General features: G+C 42.0%; 1 protein-coding gene across 8 annotated transcripts in view; it reads left to right on the top strand.

Moving 5' to 3' along the window:
• The window catches only part of PTPRM (protein tyrosine phosphatase receptor type M), a 798,079-nt gene that overhangs the window by 190,669 nt on the left and 587,771 nt on the right, over positions 1-19,639 (top strand). For all 8 annotated transcript variants that reach the window (XM_003995022.6, XM_003995023.6, XM_019814995.3 and 5 more), the window contains exon 2: positions 7,794-7,916. In XM_003995022.6, coding sequence (XP_003995071.1) covers positions 7,794-7,916 — 123 coding nt within the window. The remainder of the gene's footprint in view (positions 1-7,793; positions 7,917-19,639) is intronic.

Below are 19,639 nucleotides of genomic sequence, written 5' to 3'. Positions count from 1 at the left end.
TCTTTCTTTCTTTCTTTCTTTCTTTCTTTCTTTCTTTCTTTCTTTCTTTCTTTCTTTCTTTCTTTCTTTCTTTCTTTCTTTCTTTCTTTCTTTCTTTCTTTCTTTCTTTCTTTCTTTCTTTCTTCCCTCCCTCCCTCCCTCCCTCCCTCCCTCTCTCTCTCTCTCTTTCTTTCTTCCCTCCCTCCCTCCCTCCCTCTCTCTCTCTCTCTCTCTCTCTCTCTCTCTCTCTCTCCCCCTTTCTTTCTTTCTTTCTTTCTTTCTTTCTTTCTTTCTTTCTTTCTTTCTTTCTTTCTTTCTTTCTTTCTTTCTTTCTTTCTCTTTCCTCTTACTGCTGTTGCTATGATAGAGGCAGACAGCTGTTTTTCACACTATAGTTTTCAATATTGGTGTGGACAGTAAGAGGACCAGTGTTAGATTCAGGTAAACTTGGATTCATAGGGAGTGGTTTAATTAAATCCTGTAGCAACTCTATAAAGTTATTCATTGATAAGTGGGAAACTGAGACAGATCCCTAATGATTTGGATGCGTCTATACAATATTTGGGAATAGAAATGATACTGGTACCCATTGGGGTAAAAAAAAAATTTTAAGATCAATAAGAAAAATGCTTGGTTGTTTGTTGCGATCAGGCCTTTTTAAAAATTAGGAATCAATAGATGGATATGAAATGAAGTATACAGTAAGTATAATAAGCCATAGACACTTTAAGAACAAGACAGCTCATTTCCTTTGAATTATATAAAATATATCCATTGGCAAATAGCACTTTTTACAATAGAGCTTAGCATTAGCCATTTAAATGCCTGTGCAACGTGTAAAAACTACTTGCTGGATTAAATTATGTAGAAGAGCATTTCTATAATGCTTAGTGTCTGATTCACTAACCGTCACCGGGGCACTCAAAGTTTAAGAGGCTTTATATACTTGTATTGTTTGGCAGGCAATTAAATGTAGATGTCACTGGGATTGATTTATAAGAAGAAAGCAGTGGCTTCACTATGTTGCTGCAGGTTTGTTTCTTTAACTCTTAAAACAATTATGTATATTACAGCTCACTTTCTGTTTATCGTTTGAAGTGTATTAATTTCTAGCCATTTACCTGACAGTTTTAAATTTGAAATAAGTGGATAGGACCACCTGAGATTACACGTATTTTAGGAAAATAGAACATATAACATTAATTTTCTTTGTGGGGTGCATTAGCACTAGTTTTCGATTCGCCCGCTCTGTAGAGAGACCCATTTAATACTTTACGCATTTGGTAAAGGCTGCCTTAAATGGGGTCATTCTGTATTTAGAACAAATGAGAAAAATGTTCCAGAAATCTCCTCAAGGAGTATTGCCATCTTTTCACAAAATAACTTTAAATGGACTGTAATTATACAAGAACTTGATTGCTAGAATATATGAGTCAATTTAACCTGTTAAAGGCAGAACAATTCAAAATGTGTGTATATCTTAGAAGTAAGTTAATGAAATTAACATTTGATTGTCCTCTACTGGCTTCTTAGAGGAGCTTATTTGCAATGCAGTTCATGCAACAATCATTATATAAATATTACACATTGTTTACTTATTGAGGTGCATTCAGAGTAAAAATTTGCAGATTGGAAAGAATATGACCTTTGGACTCAGACATTGGGTGAACTGCTGGCCTTACATTGAACTCTGTGTGACTTTGGGCAAGATAATTGACCACTCCAAACTCCCATTTGTAAAAACTGGGATGTATCAATGAATTTCCAGGCAGGAGACAGAAACCACACAGTAATTTGAACAGGAAGAGTCTCATATAAAGAATAATTAAGTAGGGGCACCTGGGTGGCTCAGTTGGTTGAGTGCCAGACTCTTGATTTCCGTTCAGGTCATGATCTCACGATTCATGAGATCCAGCCCTGAATCGGGCTCTGAGCGGACAGTATGGAGCCTGCTTGGGATTCTTTCTCTCTCTGCTTCTCTCCTGCCTATGCTCTCTCTCTCTCTCAAAAAATAAATAAGCTTTAAAAAAAAAGAATAGTTAACTATAACAGTGGATTGGAATATAGGAGATTGGCTAGTATGAAGTAAAGTGAGCCTTAAGAATAAAGGAATAGTAGATACGAGAGGCAGGCACTGGTCCAGGGAAGTAAGAGAGGAGTCAAGGAGGAGATCCTTCTAGAGCTGATATCCAGGGCTCAGTGGATGGTAGGGAAGTTGCTGTGGGGCCACACGGATGAAACCTGGAAAAAATGGGTCCTCTAGAGTAGCAGGGGAAGCTGTTCATGGGGGCATTCTTCTGGGGGGGCACTCCCCTCAGAACTACAGCAGGGTGCTGGGGTAAGTTCCTATCTGCAGGGTACTGCCTACCACCGTGCACCAGTGGAGCTGGACACTGGGAAGCCTCCTGCATCGTGGGCCTGGTGCTGGAGAAACCTTGTGTGCTGAGGGGCCTTCCCTGGAGCCCTGCAAGCCCCCGCCCCCCCCCCCCCCCCGCTGCCCCGCCTTCCTCTCAGAGTGCCTCTTCAGATCCCTCTACTGTTAAAGCTCTCTGTCTTACCCACAGGGATAGGAATGTAGTTAGAGAGCTTGGATATAGTTCTGCAGAGCAAGAGATGAGAAGTGAATTTAGAACTGAGAGGTATTAGATTGATAGCTGGCATAAAGGATATCAATGCTTGCCTTTAGGGGTTTTAAGATTAAGTAATACATGTAAACATATGCATGGTTTTGTTACGTAACAGTTTCTTTGAATTGAGACAAATGTCTCCTAGTGATTGTGCAGAGCAAATGAGATAATGACTGTGTATTGCCTTATGCAGAATCTGACTGGCATGGCAGATGTCCACAAAATGGTAGCTGTTAATACCAGAGAACTTTGTAGATCACAGGTTGTACTCTGCCTTAGTAGGGTTCTCACGTGGTGGTGTTGATTAGTAACTTCAAGCAAAATAAATAGTCCTAGGTAATGGTTCTCCTTCCCAAACTTTAAAGACGCCAGGTAGCAACCTTTGAAGACCTTGAAGTCAGGTTAGTAGATCTGGACCAGCCTTTTACAAAACCGGATAGAACAGAGATGATATGTATCAATGTACCTCAGAGATAAATTTGGTTTGCAAAATGTACATGTATGTGTGCTGGGTCAACATGTCATGACCCATGTGGGTCACTGTATAGAATTGTGGAATCATTATATTGTACATGTGAAACTAATATAATACTGTATGCTAACTATTCTTCAATTATAAAATACTGCTCTAAACGATGGGCACTAACTCTTGTCAATTTATTTTCTTTTGTCTGCTCTCCAGGCCTGGCACTTTTGTAGGACATAGGTGGTCATATGAGAGATCTTTTGAGGTTTCCTTTGGGGAAAAAGTGGACCATCCTCTCCTTTATAGCTTATGTCTTAATGATATCATACTATTCTTGGATCTATTGAGTAATTCTTTATTACTCCAAAGGAAAGAAGAAAGATAAATTCCCTTCAATATGCAAACACAGTATTTTATTTTCATAGATCAAGAATGACCTTTATAGACAACTAGTCTTGCTATCTAATTATTGCCCCCAAAAGAGTTCGACTTTTCTAAAGCAAAAACCATAATTTGTGGAGACTTAATTAACATTTAACCAACTTATAGTTTTCAGCCATAATAAAAAATGAACATGTTCACTGATTTAGTCATATTTGTAGCTTATTCATCTTGGAATACACCAGGATGGGGCTGGGTGCTTTGTGGGGCTATACTGAGATTGTTTTCATTGATTAAGTGGATATTACCTTGTGCTTCTTTTAAATGTGTCCAGCCAAAATTGTTGCAGCCAAATTCTGCATAGAATTTTGGGGAATTCATTACCCATTTTTCTAAAAAGCATTTATTGGGTGCCTACCATGTGCCAGTTCTAGAGATTACCAAGATGACTAAGAGTTACAACCAAAATTACTTTTCAGCAGAATTCCTACTGCCTATAGGCTTTCATGCACCTTTCTTTTAGAGAGAGAGAGAGAGAAGGAGGGAAAGATCTGGGAGAGCTTGAGAAGAAGAGGAAGGAACAGAGAGGGGGGAAGGGACAGAGAGGGGAAGGGAGAGGGAGAGAGGAAGAGGGAGATGGAGAGAGAGACAGAGTGTGAATGATGACAACCAACACCCCACCTGGCTTGCATCACCTTTCCTCCATCTTGTACATGACTTTTGGTTTAGTACTGATTTCCCTCTGCAAAAGGAAAACGATTTAATTTGATCTGATAGAGGAATATGGTCCAGCCATGAGCTTTTGGGCATTAGTCCAAGTAAAGACAGTTCCCGGGAGACCTTGGCAAGTCCCTTGCTGGCCACATCCTCCTACGTTCCTGTACAGAAACCGTGTTTTTCTGAAAATCGAGGATATTTATTTTTGGAAGAGCTTCATTTCATTGCATTTTGGGAGACGTTGCTTCCTTATCACATTCTTCATTGGACCCAGAGCACTTACTTGAAAAATCTATCAGCTCTCTCTTCTTTGCTCTTACATGGCTTCACGGAGGAGCCCACAGGAGTGTGCCTGCATGAATGTTCACGGCTCTTCACCTTCCAAGGACACACACTTCTTAATTTCCAATTAAATATTCCAGTTATTTGCAATGAAATGAACCCATGAGGGTCATTGTTATAAGAAGGACTTCAGAACAATGATAAACAGGTACTGGTTGAACATGCCTGACCGCATGATACACATTTGCTGTCTTATTGAATCACCAGAAATGCCATGTGAAAGATGTGTCATCTGCATTTTATAGGTGGAGAAACCAGGATTCAGAGATTTCTCTAAGTGATTTGTCTACAGTCACAAATCTAGTAGTGTAAGAAGAGGGATGGGCCAGATGTTTGACCCCGTTTGCTTCCCCACTGCACAGAGCTGCCTTGAAAACCAAGATTTAATTGTTGTCTCCTTAATTGATTAGTTTAATTCAGATGTAAACACCTTAATCTCATCTCATTTTAGCTCAATAAACTACCTTTGCTATTTTTAGGGTCTCAAATCTGTTGGATGAGGCCAGTGGTGGCTCTGAAAATTGGTGTGTGGGGGGATATATCTTGGGGCAATAGGAAATTCATACTGTATCCCATTTTCCAATGGTTTGATAATCGTACATGGGTCCAGAAAGAACCATATCATACATTTTATGTTTCCTTTCAAGTGATAAAAACAGCTTTATGTAATGGGAAAGTATATCTTTGCACCAGGTTTTTGTATCAGCCTTTGGGGTTTGCTATCAGCCATGCATGCTTTTGCCTTTATATTTGGTTATATCTTCAGTGCCAATGGTGGTTTTGTAAACCAGGTCTTTAACCAGCTTCGAGTTGTTTTGTGGATGCCGATAGCTATGTTTCACTGTTCAAGATTGCACTGCAGGACTTTCATCAAAGTGCTGTCTGTGTTTCCATGGGGGGGACCCCGTTTCTGTCAAAATTCATGGTGGTTTCTTTCTGTCTGAATATTATTAGTGTTACTGCTGTGTGAGCTTATTCCTACAGTACTGAAGCTATTTTCTACATCAGAATTAGGGTTTGCAACCAAGGGAAAATATTTCTCCTAGATGTTTGCATAGTCTTCTAACATTTCTTACCCCAAATTGGAAAGTTGTTAGTATTATGTGCTTTTAACCAAATCCACTTTGTTTCTGAACTTGTTAAAGCTGAGTAGGAGGGAAGTATAAATTACCAGTTGTTGTCAAGGTGAAATATTAAGTTAGTGCTGTATCTTTGTAATGAGTTTCTGTTTTCAGTGGAATGTTTAATTGACCAGTTCTGTGAAAGTTTCACAGAAGACAGTTTCCAGGGTCACTAATTTCACTGTCATGCCTGAAGCTAACAACTAAGACAAAGCTAGAAAGCTGGGAGAGACCTAAAGCAGTCTGAGGTCCCTTGACTCTGCCCTGTTTAACATTTTTTAATCAGTGATTTGGAGGCAGACATAGAACGTGTGTGCTTATCAAGTTTGCAGATAATCCCAGTCTAGGTAGGATGACTAATACCCGAATGGTAAAATCAGGATTCTAAAAGCTCTTAACAGGCTGGAGTGAGGCATGGAAAACAATGAGATGGGATTTAGTAAGGATCCATGTACAGCCCTGAGTTCAAATTCGGGAAGTCTTATTGCAAGAGAGGGGAAATAGCTCAACAGCAGTGGTATGAAAAAAACATACGGGACTTTAGGCTTGCAGAAGCTCGGAATGGACCGCCACTCTGCCTTGACTGTTGAAAGAGCATGAGGTCCAGGGAAGCAGCCAGTTGAATTCTGGCTCCAGTACTGGGAGTCATTGTTCTGGATGAGTGCTGATAACCCTGGGACTAGCCAGAGAACACCGGCCAGGGCAGTGAAAATCTGAAAGCCTTCTGGTAGGAGGAACTGAGGGGAGCAAAACATGTTTTGCCTGGAGAAGTGAAGACTTAGAACATGACAGCTCTTTTCAAATAATCAGCTTTCCTGTGTGAGAGCGAAGACCTTTTTTTCCTATTTCTTCATAGGGTACAGCTAAGATCAATGAGTATACATTTGAAGAAGCAGAGTTTGGGCCTTTTTAAAGGGCGGGGGGGCTTGTCTACAAGGTAGGGATGCTTTTCTAAATTTCCTGAGTGCCTCACCGGTTCAAAGCTGTCGATCTGTCTAGAAGCTTGTAGACTTGACATAAGCATTTGGATGGAAGTTGGCCCCAGGTGACCTCTAACATCTGTCTTTACCTCTGAGTTTGTACAATTGCTATTTTATTTATCGTCTTGCTGCCAGACATAGTATTATTGCACTGCAGACATAGTGCAATAATGTTCTTATTTTTGTGTTGTCTTGACCAGAGCCCTAATTCTCCTCATTGGCAAGTAATTGTAAGTAATACTTTTAATGAATATAACTAATAGCGTTATATAATGAACATTAGAATTTTTATAGTAATTAATATGACCAGTAAAATCACTCCCTTTTGCAACGTGAAACATTGGCGAAAAGATTTGATACCATACCAATTCAAAGTAACAGGAGACATTGAAGAGGATGTGGGCGGGACTGAAAATCATCAGTGTGCCCCACGATGCTGAAAGAGCTGAACTGCTTTGTAAAATTGCATTTGCTTTTATTCTTTCTTTCTTTAAGTAGCTTCATTTCTAGCACCAGAAGTAAGCAGATGTTTACCGCATGGTTAGTTTTGAACTTATTCTTGCTGTTAAAAAGCGTGTGGACTGTAAGCAAATTTATAATCTGTTTTACTTTTGAGGCCTCAAATCTCCAAAGTGTTAAAGTGAAACCTCTTTTTACCTTAGGTTTAGAATAATCCTTAGAGAGTATGTTTTGCAAGCTATGTTCATGGTCTCTACTGTATTTTTTCCCCCTGACATTGTGCCAGTATTGCGGTGAAAGCCTTTCTCTTTTCATTTTTTTTGGACACATCATGATGTGTTTTTATTGAAAACACATTGAATGCCTAGGGCAACCCTATTAAAGTTTTGAACATAAGATCAATTATTCCAAATTCCTGCAAATCTGGAAAATATGAATTATGAATTTGCTCAGGTCTAAACTTTCAATTGGATTATATGAACACTGGATTCTTTGGAGGGGGAACAGTACAGTGTAGCAGTACTGGCAAGGCATGGTTAATATTCTCGATTAACAGTCAGCACTTAGGGCACAGTAGGGTCAAGTTCCATTGTACCTGAGCACAAAGGTCAAATCAAATTTGGTTCAGTATCAAGTAGGTTTACAGTGACCTGCAATCATCATAGCTTGTTCCAGAGGTCTGTTTGGTGCTCACATCGCTTTTCATTCTTTTACATTTTAGGTGGTTGCCTCTTTGATGAGCCACATAGCGCATGTGGATATAGTCAGGCCGAAGATGATGACTTCAACTGGGAGCAGGTGAACACCTTGACCAAACCAACTTCTGATCCGTGGATGCCCTCAGGTTTGCATGTAGTTTTAAATTTTCTTTTTTAAAACTGAGAAATTAAATTTTCTTTTTAAAATCAAAGCTTCACAGGAGTCTTAGTCACAGTAAATATTCCTTGGGTATTGGTGGAATGAGTGGGGATGTTGGTCTTTGAGTGTGGCACTTCAAGGTGATTAACTGGTACATTCCCATTGTACCATAGTCCAATTAAGAGGACCAGTGATGATGTACAAAGAGTTTACCTTTGTATCTCTTCCTTTCAAGTTTAATTAAGGTTTACTTCCTTTATCTTTGGATGCACCTGAGCTAGATTAATGGGAATTCCCCAGTTGATCCTTTTCCAAGAAGTAGATATGGGAAATAGATGGATGCCTCTTCTGGCAAATGTATCTAGTGGATGGAACTCTAGCTGGGAAATCCAAACAACAAAGTCTCCTTCACAAATGGGAGACCTTGGGGAATAACTTAAATCTTGTCGCCTCAGGGGCTCACTTGGCACGAAAGATAAAATGGTGATGCACACATGTGGATACTTTTTCTCTGGAAGAAGTGCTTAATAAATTTTCCCATGAGTGAAAGACATTTGTTCCATGGAACACCAACAAGAATTCAACTTCCTGTTTTGAAGGAAGAGTAGGGAGTTGGTGACGAGTGAATGTTAATCACATTGAACTTGATCATTTTAATGACCACCCTTTTCAGGTGGTGTGTTGGACATCCTTCTAAAAGGTTAGATTTGCTGATTTATGTTACAAAGGGGTGATGAGTATGCTGGATTCAGGATTCAAAATGCAAAACATTGTTCTGATTTGGATTTTAGATAAAACACATTTTTGAACTCTTGGTAACTGTAAAGTTCTTCAGTAATACACCCCGATGTAGCAATAATTGCATTGAGTAGGTCATCTTATAAAGGTAGCTTTTCAACAGGAAGTAGAGTTCCATGTTGTTCTCCATTACGCATTAACAGTTAGGATGCCCACCATGTTCTTGCCCTCTCCTTCCCATGTTTAACTTCTTATAACTTCAAAGAAGGGGACACTGAGCTCCTCAGCTCTACGGCTTTGCTGGACTTCAAACGATTCTAGCTCTTGGTTATGTCCCTTCCGCTGACATTCTCCTTTCCTGTGTCTCTTTTTCTCTTGTACGTGTGTATGCTTTTGAATATGACGTGTGTTTGAAACAGTGGTACTTGATTTGTTTTTACAAATTTCAGCTTTTGCTCTCATGCTGGCCAGTGAGTGGGGAGATAGCACTTCGTGTGCAGGGATGGCCTTCCCTAAACAGGCTTTTCACCCCAGAAGGCCTTTTGGGCATTGCCTGTTCTCTCTTGAGGATCTAGCCTGTGTCCAGAGAGTTGGGGGATGGCTGAGGCCATGAGAGGGTGCTCAGATTTAGTCCTGGGAGAGTTCTCCACAAGAGTGACTCGGGCTTTTCTCATTATCTTCTAATATGGTTTTAAAAAAAGTTGTAATTTTTCACATTAGGCAGTAGAGGTAATTGTTGTGGTCCTTTAGTTTGAAGATGGTCTTGGAAAAATTGACTTTTACAAAGGAGCCCCAATATTGCAGTATCTCTTTCAGCCTTCACTGGTTCTGTTTTTGTCACATGATGACCTACACCCTTCTATAAAGGGAGGGAGAGGTATCATTTCTTGCCAACATCTTGTCCTTCACTTCTTTCTGATTTCCCACAGTAGAATCGCAGGCCAAGATGTCCAAGTTCTAAATGTAGAAAGGATGGGTTCCTAGCCTAGGCCATTATAAAAATGGTAATAAAGATCAAAGACCAGTTGTATCCTGGAACAATTGGTTGGATAAATGAAAGAACAAAGAGGAAGCAACTTTGCAAACTTCTGGCTTTTGAAAGCTCTTCTGCCTTTGGAAGAATGAAGTGGGGGCATTTATACATTCTGCTTGAATTTATTCTGCTTCCACTGACTAATGGAATACTTAGTCCTTTGTCACTTGAGATCTCTGAAGGTTATGCCTTCCAACTTGTTTGTCAGTTCCATCTGATTTTTGATAGTTACAAATGTGTGCCCTCAACGGCCATCCCCAAACAGAGTGCAGGTCACTGTGGCGATACTTGGGTGGTTGGGTGTCTGTGGGCCTCTGACAATGTCAGTGGGCATGGGTCCAGATGAGATTTTTGAACATTGGTAGTTGTTCCATCAGGCTAGCTAAATTTTTGCTATAACATAGGATGGTACTTTTTCCCTCCTATTCATTAAATGAACTTTAGCCATTAAAAAAAATTCCTTTGAGCACTTTGAGTATATGCTAATCATGATGCTGATTACCGTGGGGGATGAGAGATTATAAGAAATGAGTCTTTCTCTCTAGGAACTTAGGTGGTTGGGAAAGAGAGTTACAAAAATACAATTAGGGAACAATCTAATTGTATTTTTATATAATTGAGTGTTGTATAGACTCGCAGCGTTTTAAGAGCAGCAAGCCCTTATGGACTGGTGCTCCGCTGACCTATCTGCCTAAGGTGAGAAGTTAAGTTCTTAATGAAATTTTATCGTTAGAAATTAGGAAACATCATCTTACAGACTTTGCATATAGTATCCTAAGGTATGGATTTTAAAACAGAGTTTCCCATGTGTTTAGACCTTACAGCCATGACCTGCTTTAAATGCTATTTAAGTTGCAAGGGTTTTCTTCTCCTCCTTTTGCTTTAATGTGTATAACATGACTTATCTATTTCAATTTTTTTTTTCAACGTTTATTTATTTTTGGGACAGAGAGAGACAGAGCATGAACGAGGGAGGGGCAGAGAGAGAGGGAGACACAGAATCGGAAACAGGCTCCAGGCTCTGAGCCATCAGCCCAGAGCCTGACGCGGGGCTCGAACTCACGGACCGCGAGATCGTGACCTGGCTGAAGTCGGACGCTTAACCGACTGCGCCACCCAGGCGCCCCTGACTTATCTATTTCAAAAACAAATTCCAAGGCTGGCTCTCTTACACTAAAACAAAATTAGTTTTATGAATTTGTCAGTGTAAATGGGTGGCAAAATCAGATACAACCAAAGCTTCCTGAGGGTTAATTTCTTTAAACCTTTGACTCAAAATATTATTGGGCTGGGGGGGCACCTGGGTGGCTCGGTCGGTTAAGCATCTGACTTGCTTTCGGCCCAGGTCACGATCTCACGGTTCCTGAGTTCAAGCTCCATGTCGGGCTCTGCACTGACAGTGCGGGCTCTGCACTGACAGATTCTCTCTCCCTCTCTCTCTGCCTTTACCCCCTCCTACTTGCTCTCTATTTCTGTCTCAAAACAAATAAAAATAAACTTTCAAAAAAAAAGATTAAAAAAAATATTATTGGGTTTTTTCTCACATGTGTATTTGCGTGTGTTCCCTTGTGCATAGCCTGGTTCTGTGATGCCTTAGACCGGAGGTTGGCCATACTATGTCCCACAGGCCGGATCCAGCTTCCTGCCAATTTTTGCATGGCTCGAAGGCTGAGAATGGTTTTTATTTTTTTCAATGGTTGAAAAAAAGATCAAGATAATAATAATATTTTGTGACATGTGAAATTCAAATTTCCGCATCCATAAACAAAGTTTTACTGGCACGCAGCCTTGCCTACTTGTTACATATAGTGTGTGACTGGTTTCAAGCGACAATGGCAGAGCCCAGAACGGACACTGTGACAGACACTGACTGTAGGGCTCACAAAGCCTAGGTGTTTACTGTCTGTCTGGTTCATTATGGAAGAATTTTGCTGACCCCTGTCTCAGACCATTTTGACATCAGCCTGTAATTGTTGCTTTGGACTCAGTTTATATTGTTACTGTTTTCTGTGTTCCTGTTATAATTATTCACAACCAAGTACTATTTCACATTTTCTTTTACTTTCAGATGATATAGTTTCCAAATATTGGGCCATTAGAATCAGTCAGAAAAAAACCTATCATGATGAGGGGTTTTCTCTATCTTTCTCGTAGATTTGCTTTCTGTTTAAAAACCTTTGAGATTTTCTTTATTGTTTAATCTCATCATCCTTGTGGGCCTATTGTGATTCTAATAAACAAATAATCCATCAAGCTGGTTTTTAAAATTATGACCACAAAAGGCTACAATTTGTACTTTAAATTTGCTCTAGTTAAAATTTTACTTTTTCTGGGTCTTTTTTTGACATTGATACTTCAGTGTATGTAGGGTTTGTTTCTCTGAATCTTCACATGTGAGGTTATTTTTAGCCATATTAAAAAAAATTTAAATATAGTCTGGAGCTTTATATAAGCTGACTTGATAACTACTCTAAGGCTGTGACATTGGTCCTGGAAATACATATTTAGGGCAAATAAATACCAAATGCCATTTAACTTTTTATATTTGAAGCTAATGTTTACGTTACAGATTATACTTTTGCAGCTAGCTCTGAGCCAATTTGTTTGATGGTGAAACTATGCCACTCATAGGTTCTCTTTACTGGTGAGTGTGAGGTCCATTTCCTATCGATTGGTCTCCACTGGCAATGGGCAACTTTCTTCAACTTTATCATAAGGATTACTGCTTTGAGTGCAAGAACCTTTGATTCAGTAACCAAATAATAACCTGGTACATTTTGTTAGCCCTGTTGTATTCTGTCACTCTCTGTACTGTGGCACATTGTATTATCAGAGTAGATTAAGACGTATTGATTAAGAAGTGTTTTTTTTCATATAAAAATGCCTGCACAGTTTGACAGTATTTGATGTGTTTATATTTTATTAAAGGATAATAGTTGCACCTTCATGCTCCAGTTCTATAAAATGGATATTTAACAAGTTCTATATCTGATGTCTAAGAAAATACAACTTTATTTCATATAAAGCATTAAAACAACCAATCTATCCGTAATATGAAAAATGTAATCATAGCTTGTAAACATGGCCATTTGATACTAATAATATTGATGTTTATTTATACCTGACTTGGTCCCTTTAAGAAATCATAACTCTAGGGGCTCCTGGGTGGCTAATTCGGTTAAGTATCTGACTCTTGGTTTCTGCTCAGGTCATGATGTCCTGGCTTTGCGGGTTCAAGCCCTGCATCGGGCTCTGTGCTGACAGTGTGTAGCCTGCTTGGGATTCTCTCCCTCTCCCTCTCCCTCTCCCTCTCCCTCTCCCTCTCCCTCTCCCTCTCCCTCTCCCTCTCCCTCTCCCTCTCCCTCTCTCTCTCTTTCTCTTTCTCTTTCTCTGCCCCTCCCCTGCTCTCACTGTCTCCATCTCTATCAAAATAAATAAATAAACTTAAGAAAAACCATAACTCTACCAGGGCTGTAATTAAGTGAATTTGGTTTCCAGTGCCAGGAAAACTTGACACATTTTCCAGGTGGTGTAGCACGTGACCAGGGGAAGCTCATATAGCCTTCCACACTTAGTTTATATATTGCACACTGGGAATGGTGGTGTTTCTGATCTTCGTGGAGATGCTGTGACTAAGGATTGCGTCATTCCTGCGGGTGCCCCTGTGAAAGGCAGAGACGGAAGTGCTGGACGGAGGGGCAGTATGCACTTCTAGTGTGATGACCCAGAAAATAGAAAAAATGACTACATCTGTTTATGTGGAGTCAGTTTCACATTTGGGAAAGATGACGGATTGACAGACAAAGGAAGTGAAGTTTCCTCTTTGGGTGCATTCATCAGGCATATTTACCTCTTGCTAGGGAAGACTTCCGCACGTATTCGCACTTCAGGGCTTATGCAAGGTTTAGTGAGTGATGAAGAGGAGACTGTGGGGTTGAAAAGGCATTTTTCCTCCTTAAATTTCAGTGTGTATCTAGTGAGTAGTATTTTTGGCACAGAATATTCAGACAGTTGTCTAATTATCTCATTCATTCTTTGAATCTGTCAACATTCAACAAATATTTACTTAACACCTGCGATGTGCTAGGCATTGTTATTCATCACGTCGGGATTCATCACTCAGCAAGCCAAGTAAAGACCCCTCCCTGGTGTCCCTTTCAGCCTCAGTCTGGTAAGATCCTTCTTGGATTGCTCAAAGATTATATCCTATAAGACCACGTTTTCCCTCATTTATTAATGACTTTCTGGAATTGAATGCTTAAAAGGTAATACAGAATTCAGTTCGTCAGACTCGGCACATTATATAGCATCAAATTTAGCTTTCTTGTATACTTTGTCCCTTAGAAAAAATAAAAACAAAAGCAAAAAAGAAATCTGTATTGGAGGCAAGGGGCAGGCAGTACCCTCTGATCATTCTCCTTTATCAAACAAAGAAATCACGTACCTGTGAATGACTCAGCAGTTGACAAAGTTTGCTTCCTTGCTGTCTGTCTTTGATCCTCATGATGACCTTGGAAGATCCAGAAGCATTTATCTCTATTTTATACCTTAGGAGACTGCAATTCAGAGAAGACATTTTTGCTTATTTGTTTTTGTTTTTTAAAGTTTATTTATTTTTGAGAGAGAGAAAGCCCAAGTTGAGAGAGAGAGGGGGAGAGAGAATCCCAAGCAGTCTCCACACTGTCAACACAGCCCGTTGCGGCGCTCGGACCCACAAACTGTGGGATCATGACCCAAGCTGAATTCGGACACTTAACAGACTGAGCCCTCCGGGCGCCCCTGAAGTTCAGAGAAGTTAAACCTGCTGCAGGCTTACAGATCAGAGAGCCAGCCCCCCGTTTTGCTCTCCTGCGCACCGTGGAGCAGTCTTCCCACATGAGCACATGCATCTAGTGAGGGGATAGATGGTCTTCATCCCAGATGGAAACTTTCTGGATCTTCTGAAAATGGACATGAAGGCTTATCCAATGTGAGGGCTGCCAGCCGCACCGGGTCAGATGTCACTTCCGTCACTTTGTAGTTCCTGACCTTGGGCACGTTCTTAAGCTCTCAATTTCCCAGCCTCCTCATTTGTAAACTCGTAGCAATATGTGTTTGTAGAGTGACTGCCACGGGCCTGGCTGTCTGAGCTGGAGCTGCAGGACAGCTGTCCCCTTACTGATTGTGTCCTGTGGAGGAGGAAGGCAGGAGCTAATAAATAGAGACACACACTGATGTGGGCACGTGCTAAGGGCTGGAGAGAAAAGCTACCCTAGGATCAGGGTCTTCCAATTGATGGGAGCAGCTGACAGGACCAGCCTCTCTGCGGGGGCTGATCTGGAAGCAGAGACTGGGATCCTTTTGAGGACAAGGAGAACATGGAGGCTGACTGATCTGGGCAGAGAGAAGAGCAGGAGCCATGACTGGGGGCAGAGGTGAGCTCTGCTGGATGGAGCGGGGTGGTCAGTCTTACAGGATCCCGAAGGCTGTGGAAAGGTGTTTAGAACCTGCTTCGTAGGGTTGTTGACCAGGTGAGACAAGATGACCCACTTTACGAACTTAGTCTCGTATCTGGCCTAGCACGACATGAAAGAAATTTCCTTCTTTTATGATTGTTAAGTAATTCTTCAGGAGCAATTTGGTATGAATTCATCCCGTAGCTTAATTTGGATTTCTGAGCAAAGTGGGCAATCAGACCAAGTTTTTATTTTCTCTTCTAAATGGTATCGAATAAGAAGCAGTAGATATACACCTTCATATAATCTTTTTTTTTTTTTTTTGAGAGAGAGAGAGAGAATCTTAAGCAGGCTCCACAGCCGGCACAGAGCCTGACACTGGGCTTGATCTCATAACCGTGAGATCATGAACTGAGCTGAAATCAAGAGTCAGATGCTTAAGCAACTGAGCCACCCCACCCCGCCCCCATATAATTTTTGACTGAATTAAAAAAGCAAGCTGAAAGAAATCCATTAAAATATTGTCAGTATTTATTTCAGGATGGGAGGATGGGGGTAATTGCCTTACGTTTCTAATTTTTTTTAGGGGTGGTCATTGAATTGGCATCCTTTGAGTTGATTCTGAGTATTTCCAGTCACAGAACTCAGAAAAGAAAAACAGTTTTGCTGTCCTTGGGAACCTGATTCAAATGCCCCATAGAGAGGTGCCTGCCTGCCATCCAGATGTAAGATAGTCAATGATGGACAGTCCTTCCTACATTTTACTCAGATTGCCTTGGTGAAGCTTGGGATGGGTTTCCGGTGAGCTTTTTTTTTTTTTTTTTAAGTTTTCTTAATGTTTATTTATTTTTGAGAGACAGAGAGAAACAGAACATGAGTGGGGGAGGGGCACAGAGAGGGGGAGACACACAACCTGAAGCAGGCTCCAGGCTCAGAGCCATCAGCACAGAGACCAATACGGCACTCGAACTCACAGACTACAATACAAGATCATGACCTGGGCTGAAGTCGGACACTTCAACCGAGTGAGCCACCCAAGGCACCCAGTTAGCTTTTAAACAGTAAATGATGAGACACAGTGAGAGAAATTGGACTGGACTTGTATTCTCGCAGTAGTTTCTAAATTATAAAATTTAGAAAAAATGACTTTATTTATTTATTTTTTTCCAACGTTTATTTATTTTTGGGACAGAGAGAGACAGAGCATGAACGGGGGAGGGGCAGAGAGAGACGGAGACACAGAATCGGAAACAGGCTCCAGGCTCTGAGCCATCAGCCCAGAGCCTGACGCGGGGCTCAAACTCCCAGACTGCAAGATCGTGACCTGGCTGAAGTCGGATGCTTAACCGACTGCGCCACCCAGGCGCCCCTAGAAAAAATGACTTTAGAATGTAATAAAAAAATACTCCTTTCAGATCAGTGATCTGAATGGAGAGTTCTTAGTTAAACAGGATGGGGCTCTGGGTAGCCTCACTTTAACATGGGTGCAAACAACATAAAATTTACCATGTCAACCATTTTTAAGGGTTCCTTGGCATTAAGTACACTCACCTTGTTGTACAACTATCTCCTCCCTCCATCGCCAGAACCTTTTTTTTTTTTTTTCATCTTCCCAGACCAAGACTCTGCACCCATTAAACACTCCCTCCCCATTCCCTCCTCTGCCCAGGCCCTGGCTACCACTATATTTCCTGTCTCTGAATTTGACTACTTCGGGTCCCTCATATAATTGGAATCATATAGTATTTGTCCTTTTGTGTCTTGGCTTACGTTGCTTGATGTACTGTTTTCAGTGATTCTGTTTTTATATGCAAAGACTTTCAAGTTCAGGGCGGTCTTTTTTTTTTTTTTTTTCTTTTTTAAGTGTCTTAATTTTTTTTTTGATTTTTTTTTTTAAAAATTTTTTTTTTTTGACATTTATTTATTTTTGGGACAGAGAGAGACAGAGCGTGAACAGGGGAGGGGCAGAGAGAGAGGGAGACACAGAATCGGAAACAGGCTCCAGGCTCTGAGCCATCAGCCCAGAGCCCGACGCGGGGCTCGAACTCACGGACCGCGAGATCGTGACCTGGCTGAAGTCGGACGCTTAACCGACTGCGCCACCCAGGCGCCCCCTGATTTTTTTTTTTTTACGTTTATTTATTTTTGAGACAGAGAGAGACAGAGCATGAACAGGGGAGGGTCAGAGAGAGAGGGAGACACAGAATCGGAAACAGGCTCCAGGCTCTGAGCACAGAGCCCGATGCGGGGCTCGAACCCATGGACTGCAATATCATGACCTGAGCCGAAGTCAGATGCCCAACCGACTGAGCCACCCAGGCGCCCCTAAGTGTCTTGATTTTTAATGAGCGTTTCATGAGGGCCAGGGGCCATTGTATTATGTATGATCGCTAATTTCAATCACTTATATTCAGTGTTCAACAAATGTTCTCCTTTAAATTTGTTCTAAATTCTTGTCTTGGCTGATTGGAAACTGCTACAAAAACAAGAACAGTGGCTAGCTATTTTTTTTTTTTTTTAGTATTTGCTGAAAAAGATACAAAGGAACCTGTATTTATAAATATGTTTTCAAAATACGTTTACTTCTTGCCCGATTTCCCATAAAATTGTACAAGATGACATCATAAGAGTTATGTGAAGCTGAGTAATGGCATGAATAGGCAGGCCAGTCATGAGAGGCATTGTAAATCTCTCAGAATCTGGGGGCGCCTGCGCGGCTCATTCGGTTAAGCGACTGACTTTGGCTCAGGTCATGTCTCACGGTGAGTTCCAGCCCCGCCTCGGTCTCCGTGCTGACAGCTCGGAGCCTGGAGCCTGCTTCGGATTCTGTGTCTCCCTCTCTCTCTGCCCCTCCCCTGCTCATGCTCTGTCTCTCAAAAGTAAATAAACATTTACAAAAAAATGAAAAAAGAAAATCTCTGAGAATCTGAGTAGAGGAGGGATTCAAGAAGTGAGGTTCACATGGGGCAGTAGCGCGATGGGGCAGTTACTACAGCCAGCCTGAGAAAGTCATAGCGAGGAGGTGGTCATCTGTCACGCATCATGTGTTCTGTGTGCAAGGGCCCCTGGAGCTGGGCACGGCTGAATTGTTGGAAAAGAGTTCGCTGTGGCAGAAGAGCCAAAAGGCGGGCCAGGGGGCTTTGATGTGAGACTCTGGGACCCTGTAGGTCTTTGGAGCACACCTTCCTCACTGGCCTGCGGGGGGTGGTGGGGTAGGGCTGGGCTGATTTGCAAACGGTTTCTCTAGAGACCTGAGAGCCTGAGGCCTGAGGGAGACTGGCCACTGGGTCTGGGGCTGCCAAGCAGCCGCTCTGCTTTACGGAGGGCGGGAACTTTGGGTCATATGGGTTGGGTGTGGGCCACTGATATACTAGCCTGCATAGCCACTGGTAGGTTAAGGTTGCCCTTGTGCAGCATGGTGGGGGGGGGAGCGAGAGGCTTGGAAATTCTGTGTGGCCCAACCGCCCTGGTTCCCCCCAGTCTCCTCTTGCTTATGGAGTCACAGACACAGGCTCCCGTGAAGTGCCTCCGAGACCTTCCATGATCGAAGGAATCAAATAGAGGAATAAATTCTCATTTTTTTTTTAAAGTGTATTTATGTATTTTGAGAGAGAGGCGGGAAGGGGAAGAGAGAAAGGGGGAGAGAGAATCCCAGGCAATCTCTGCTCTGTCAACACAGGGCCCACTGCGGCTCACAGTTCGTGAGATCGTGACCTGAGCCGAAACCAAGAGTCAGAAGCTTAACAGACTGAGCCAGCCAGGTGCCCCGAAGAGATGAATACATTTAAATAAGAAATGGTTGAGCCTGAATTATTCCTTTTACCTGAAGACCAGGAAGAAATGGAAGGCCTCTTTTGGAGCCACAGCTGTGTCTGAGGCCCTGAGCTGTATGTTCTGGGCCCTGAGGGTACAGTCGTGAACAATGCCCAGTGCTCCAGGAGGCGTCGAAGTGGCGTGGCCAGTGCTCTGGTGGGGCCGGGCCACTGCCCAGACAGAGCCTGGTGGGTGAGGACGAGCAGAAGGCCCCCAGGAGGAGGTGCTCCGAGAGGGGCCATGAGAGCATGAGGAGTGAGGCCAGAGCAGGTGGGCATGCTGGGCAGAAGGAACATCCTGTGCTGAGGCAGTGAGTGGAGTTTAGGCAGCAAATGCACTCAGGAGGCTGCTCAGGAAGCTTCAGAGCATCAGGGAACAACCTACATCATAGCCTGGAGGGAGAAAGGCACTCAAAGGCTGTCCCGAGCTGGTGAAGATGCGAAGCAGAGAGGCAGTTTGTTGATTGTTGAATGTGCGTGTGCACACGTGTGTGTGTTGGTAGAGTGTGCAAATGTGGGAACATGTTAACAGTCGTTAAGTCTGTGTCCAGTGTATGTAAGTATTTACTGTACTACTTTTTCAACCGTTCTGCAGTTTTCTAAGGAAAGATTGCTGTATATGTGGGGACACAAGGGGCATCGGCGTGAAGTACCCCAACTCGGTGCCATGCCAAAGCCATCATTGTACAGA

This window comes from Felis catus, chromosome D3 (assembly GCF_018350175.1).
Source record: "Felis catus isolate Fca126 chromosome D3, F.catus_Fca126_mat1.0, whole genome shotgun sequence".
In the NCBI taxonomy this organism is placed as follows: Eukaryota; Metazoa; Chordata; class Mammalia; order Carnivora; family Felidae; genus Felis; species Felis catus.
This window is presented reverse-complemented; position numbering and strand designations above follow the sequence as displayed.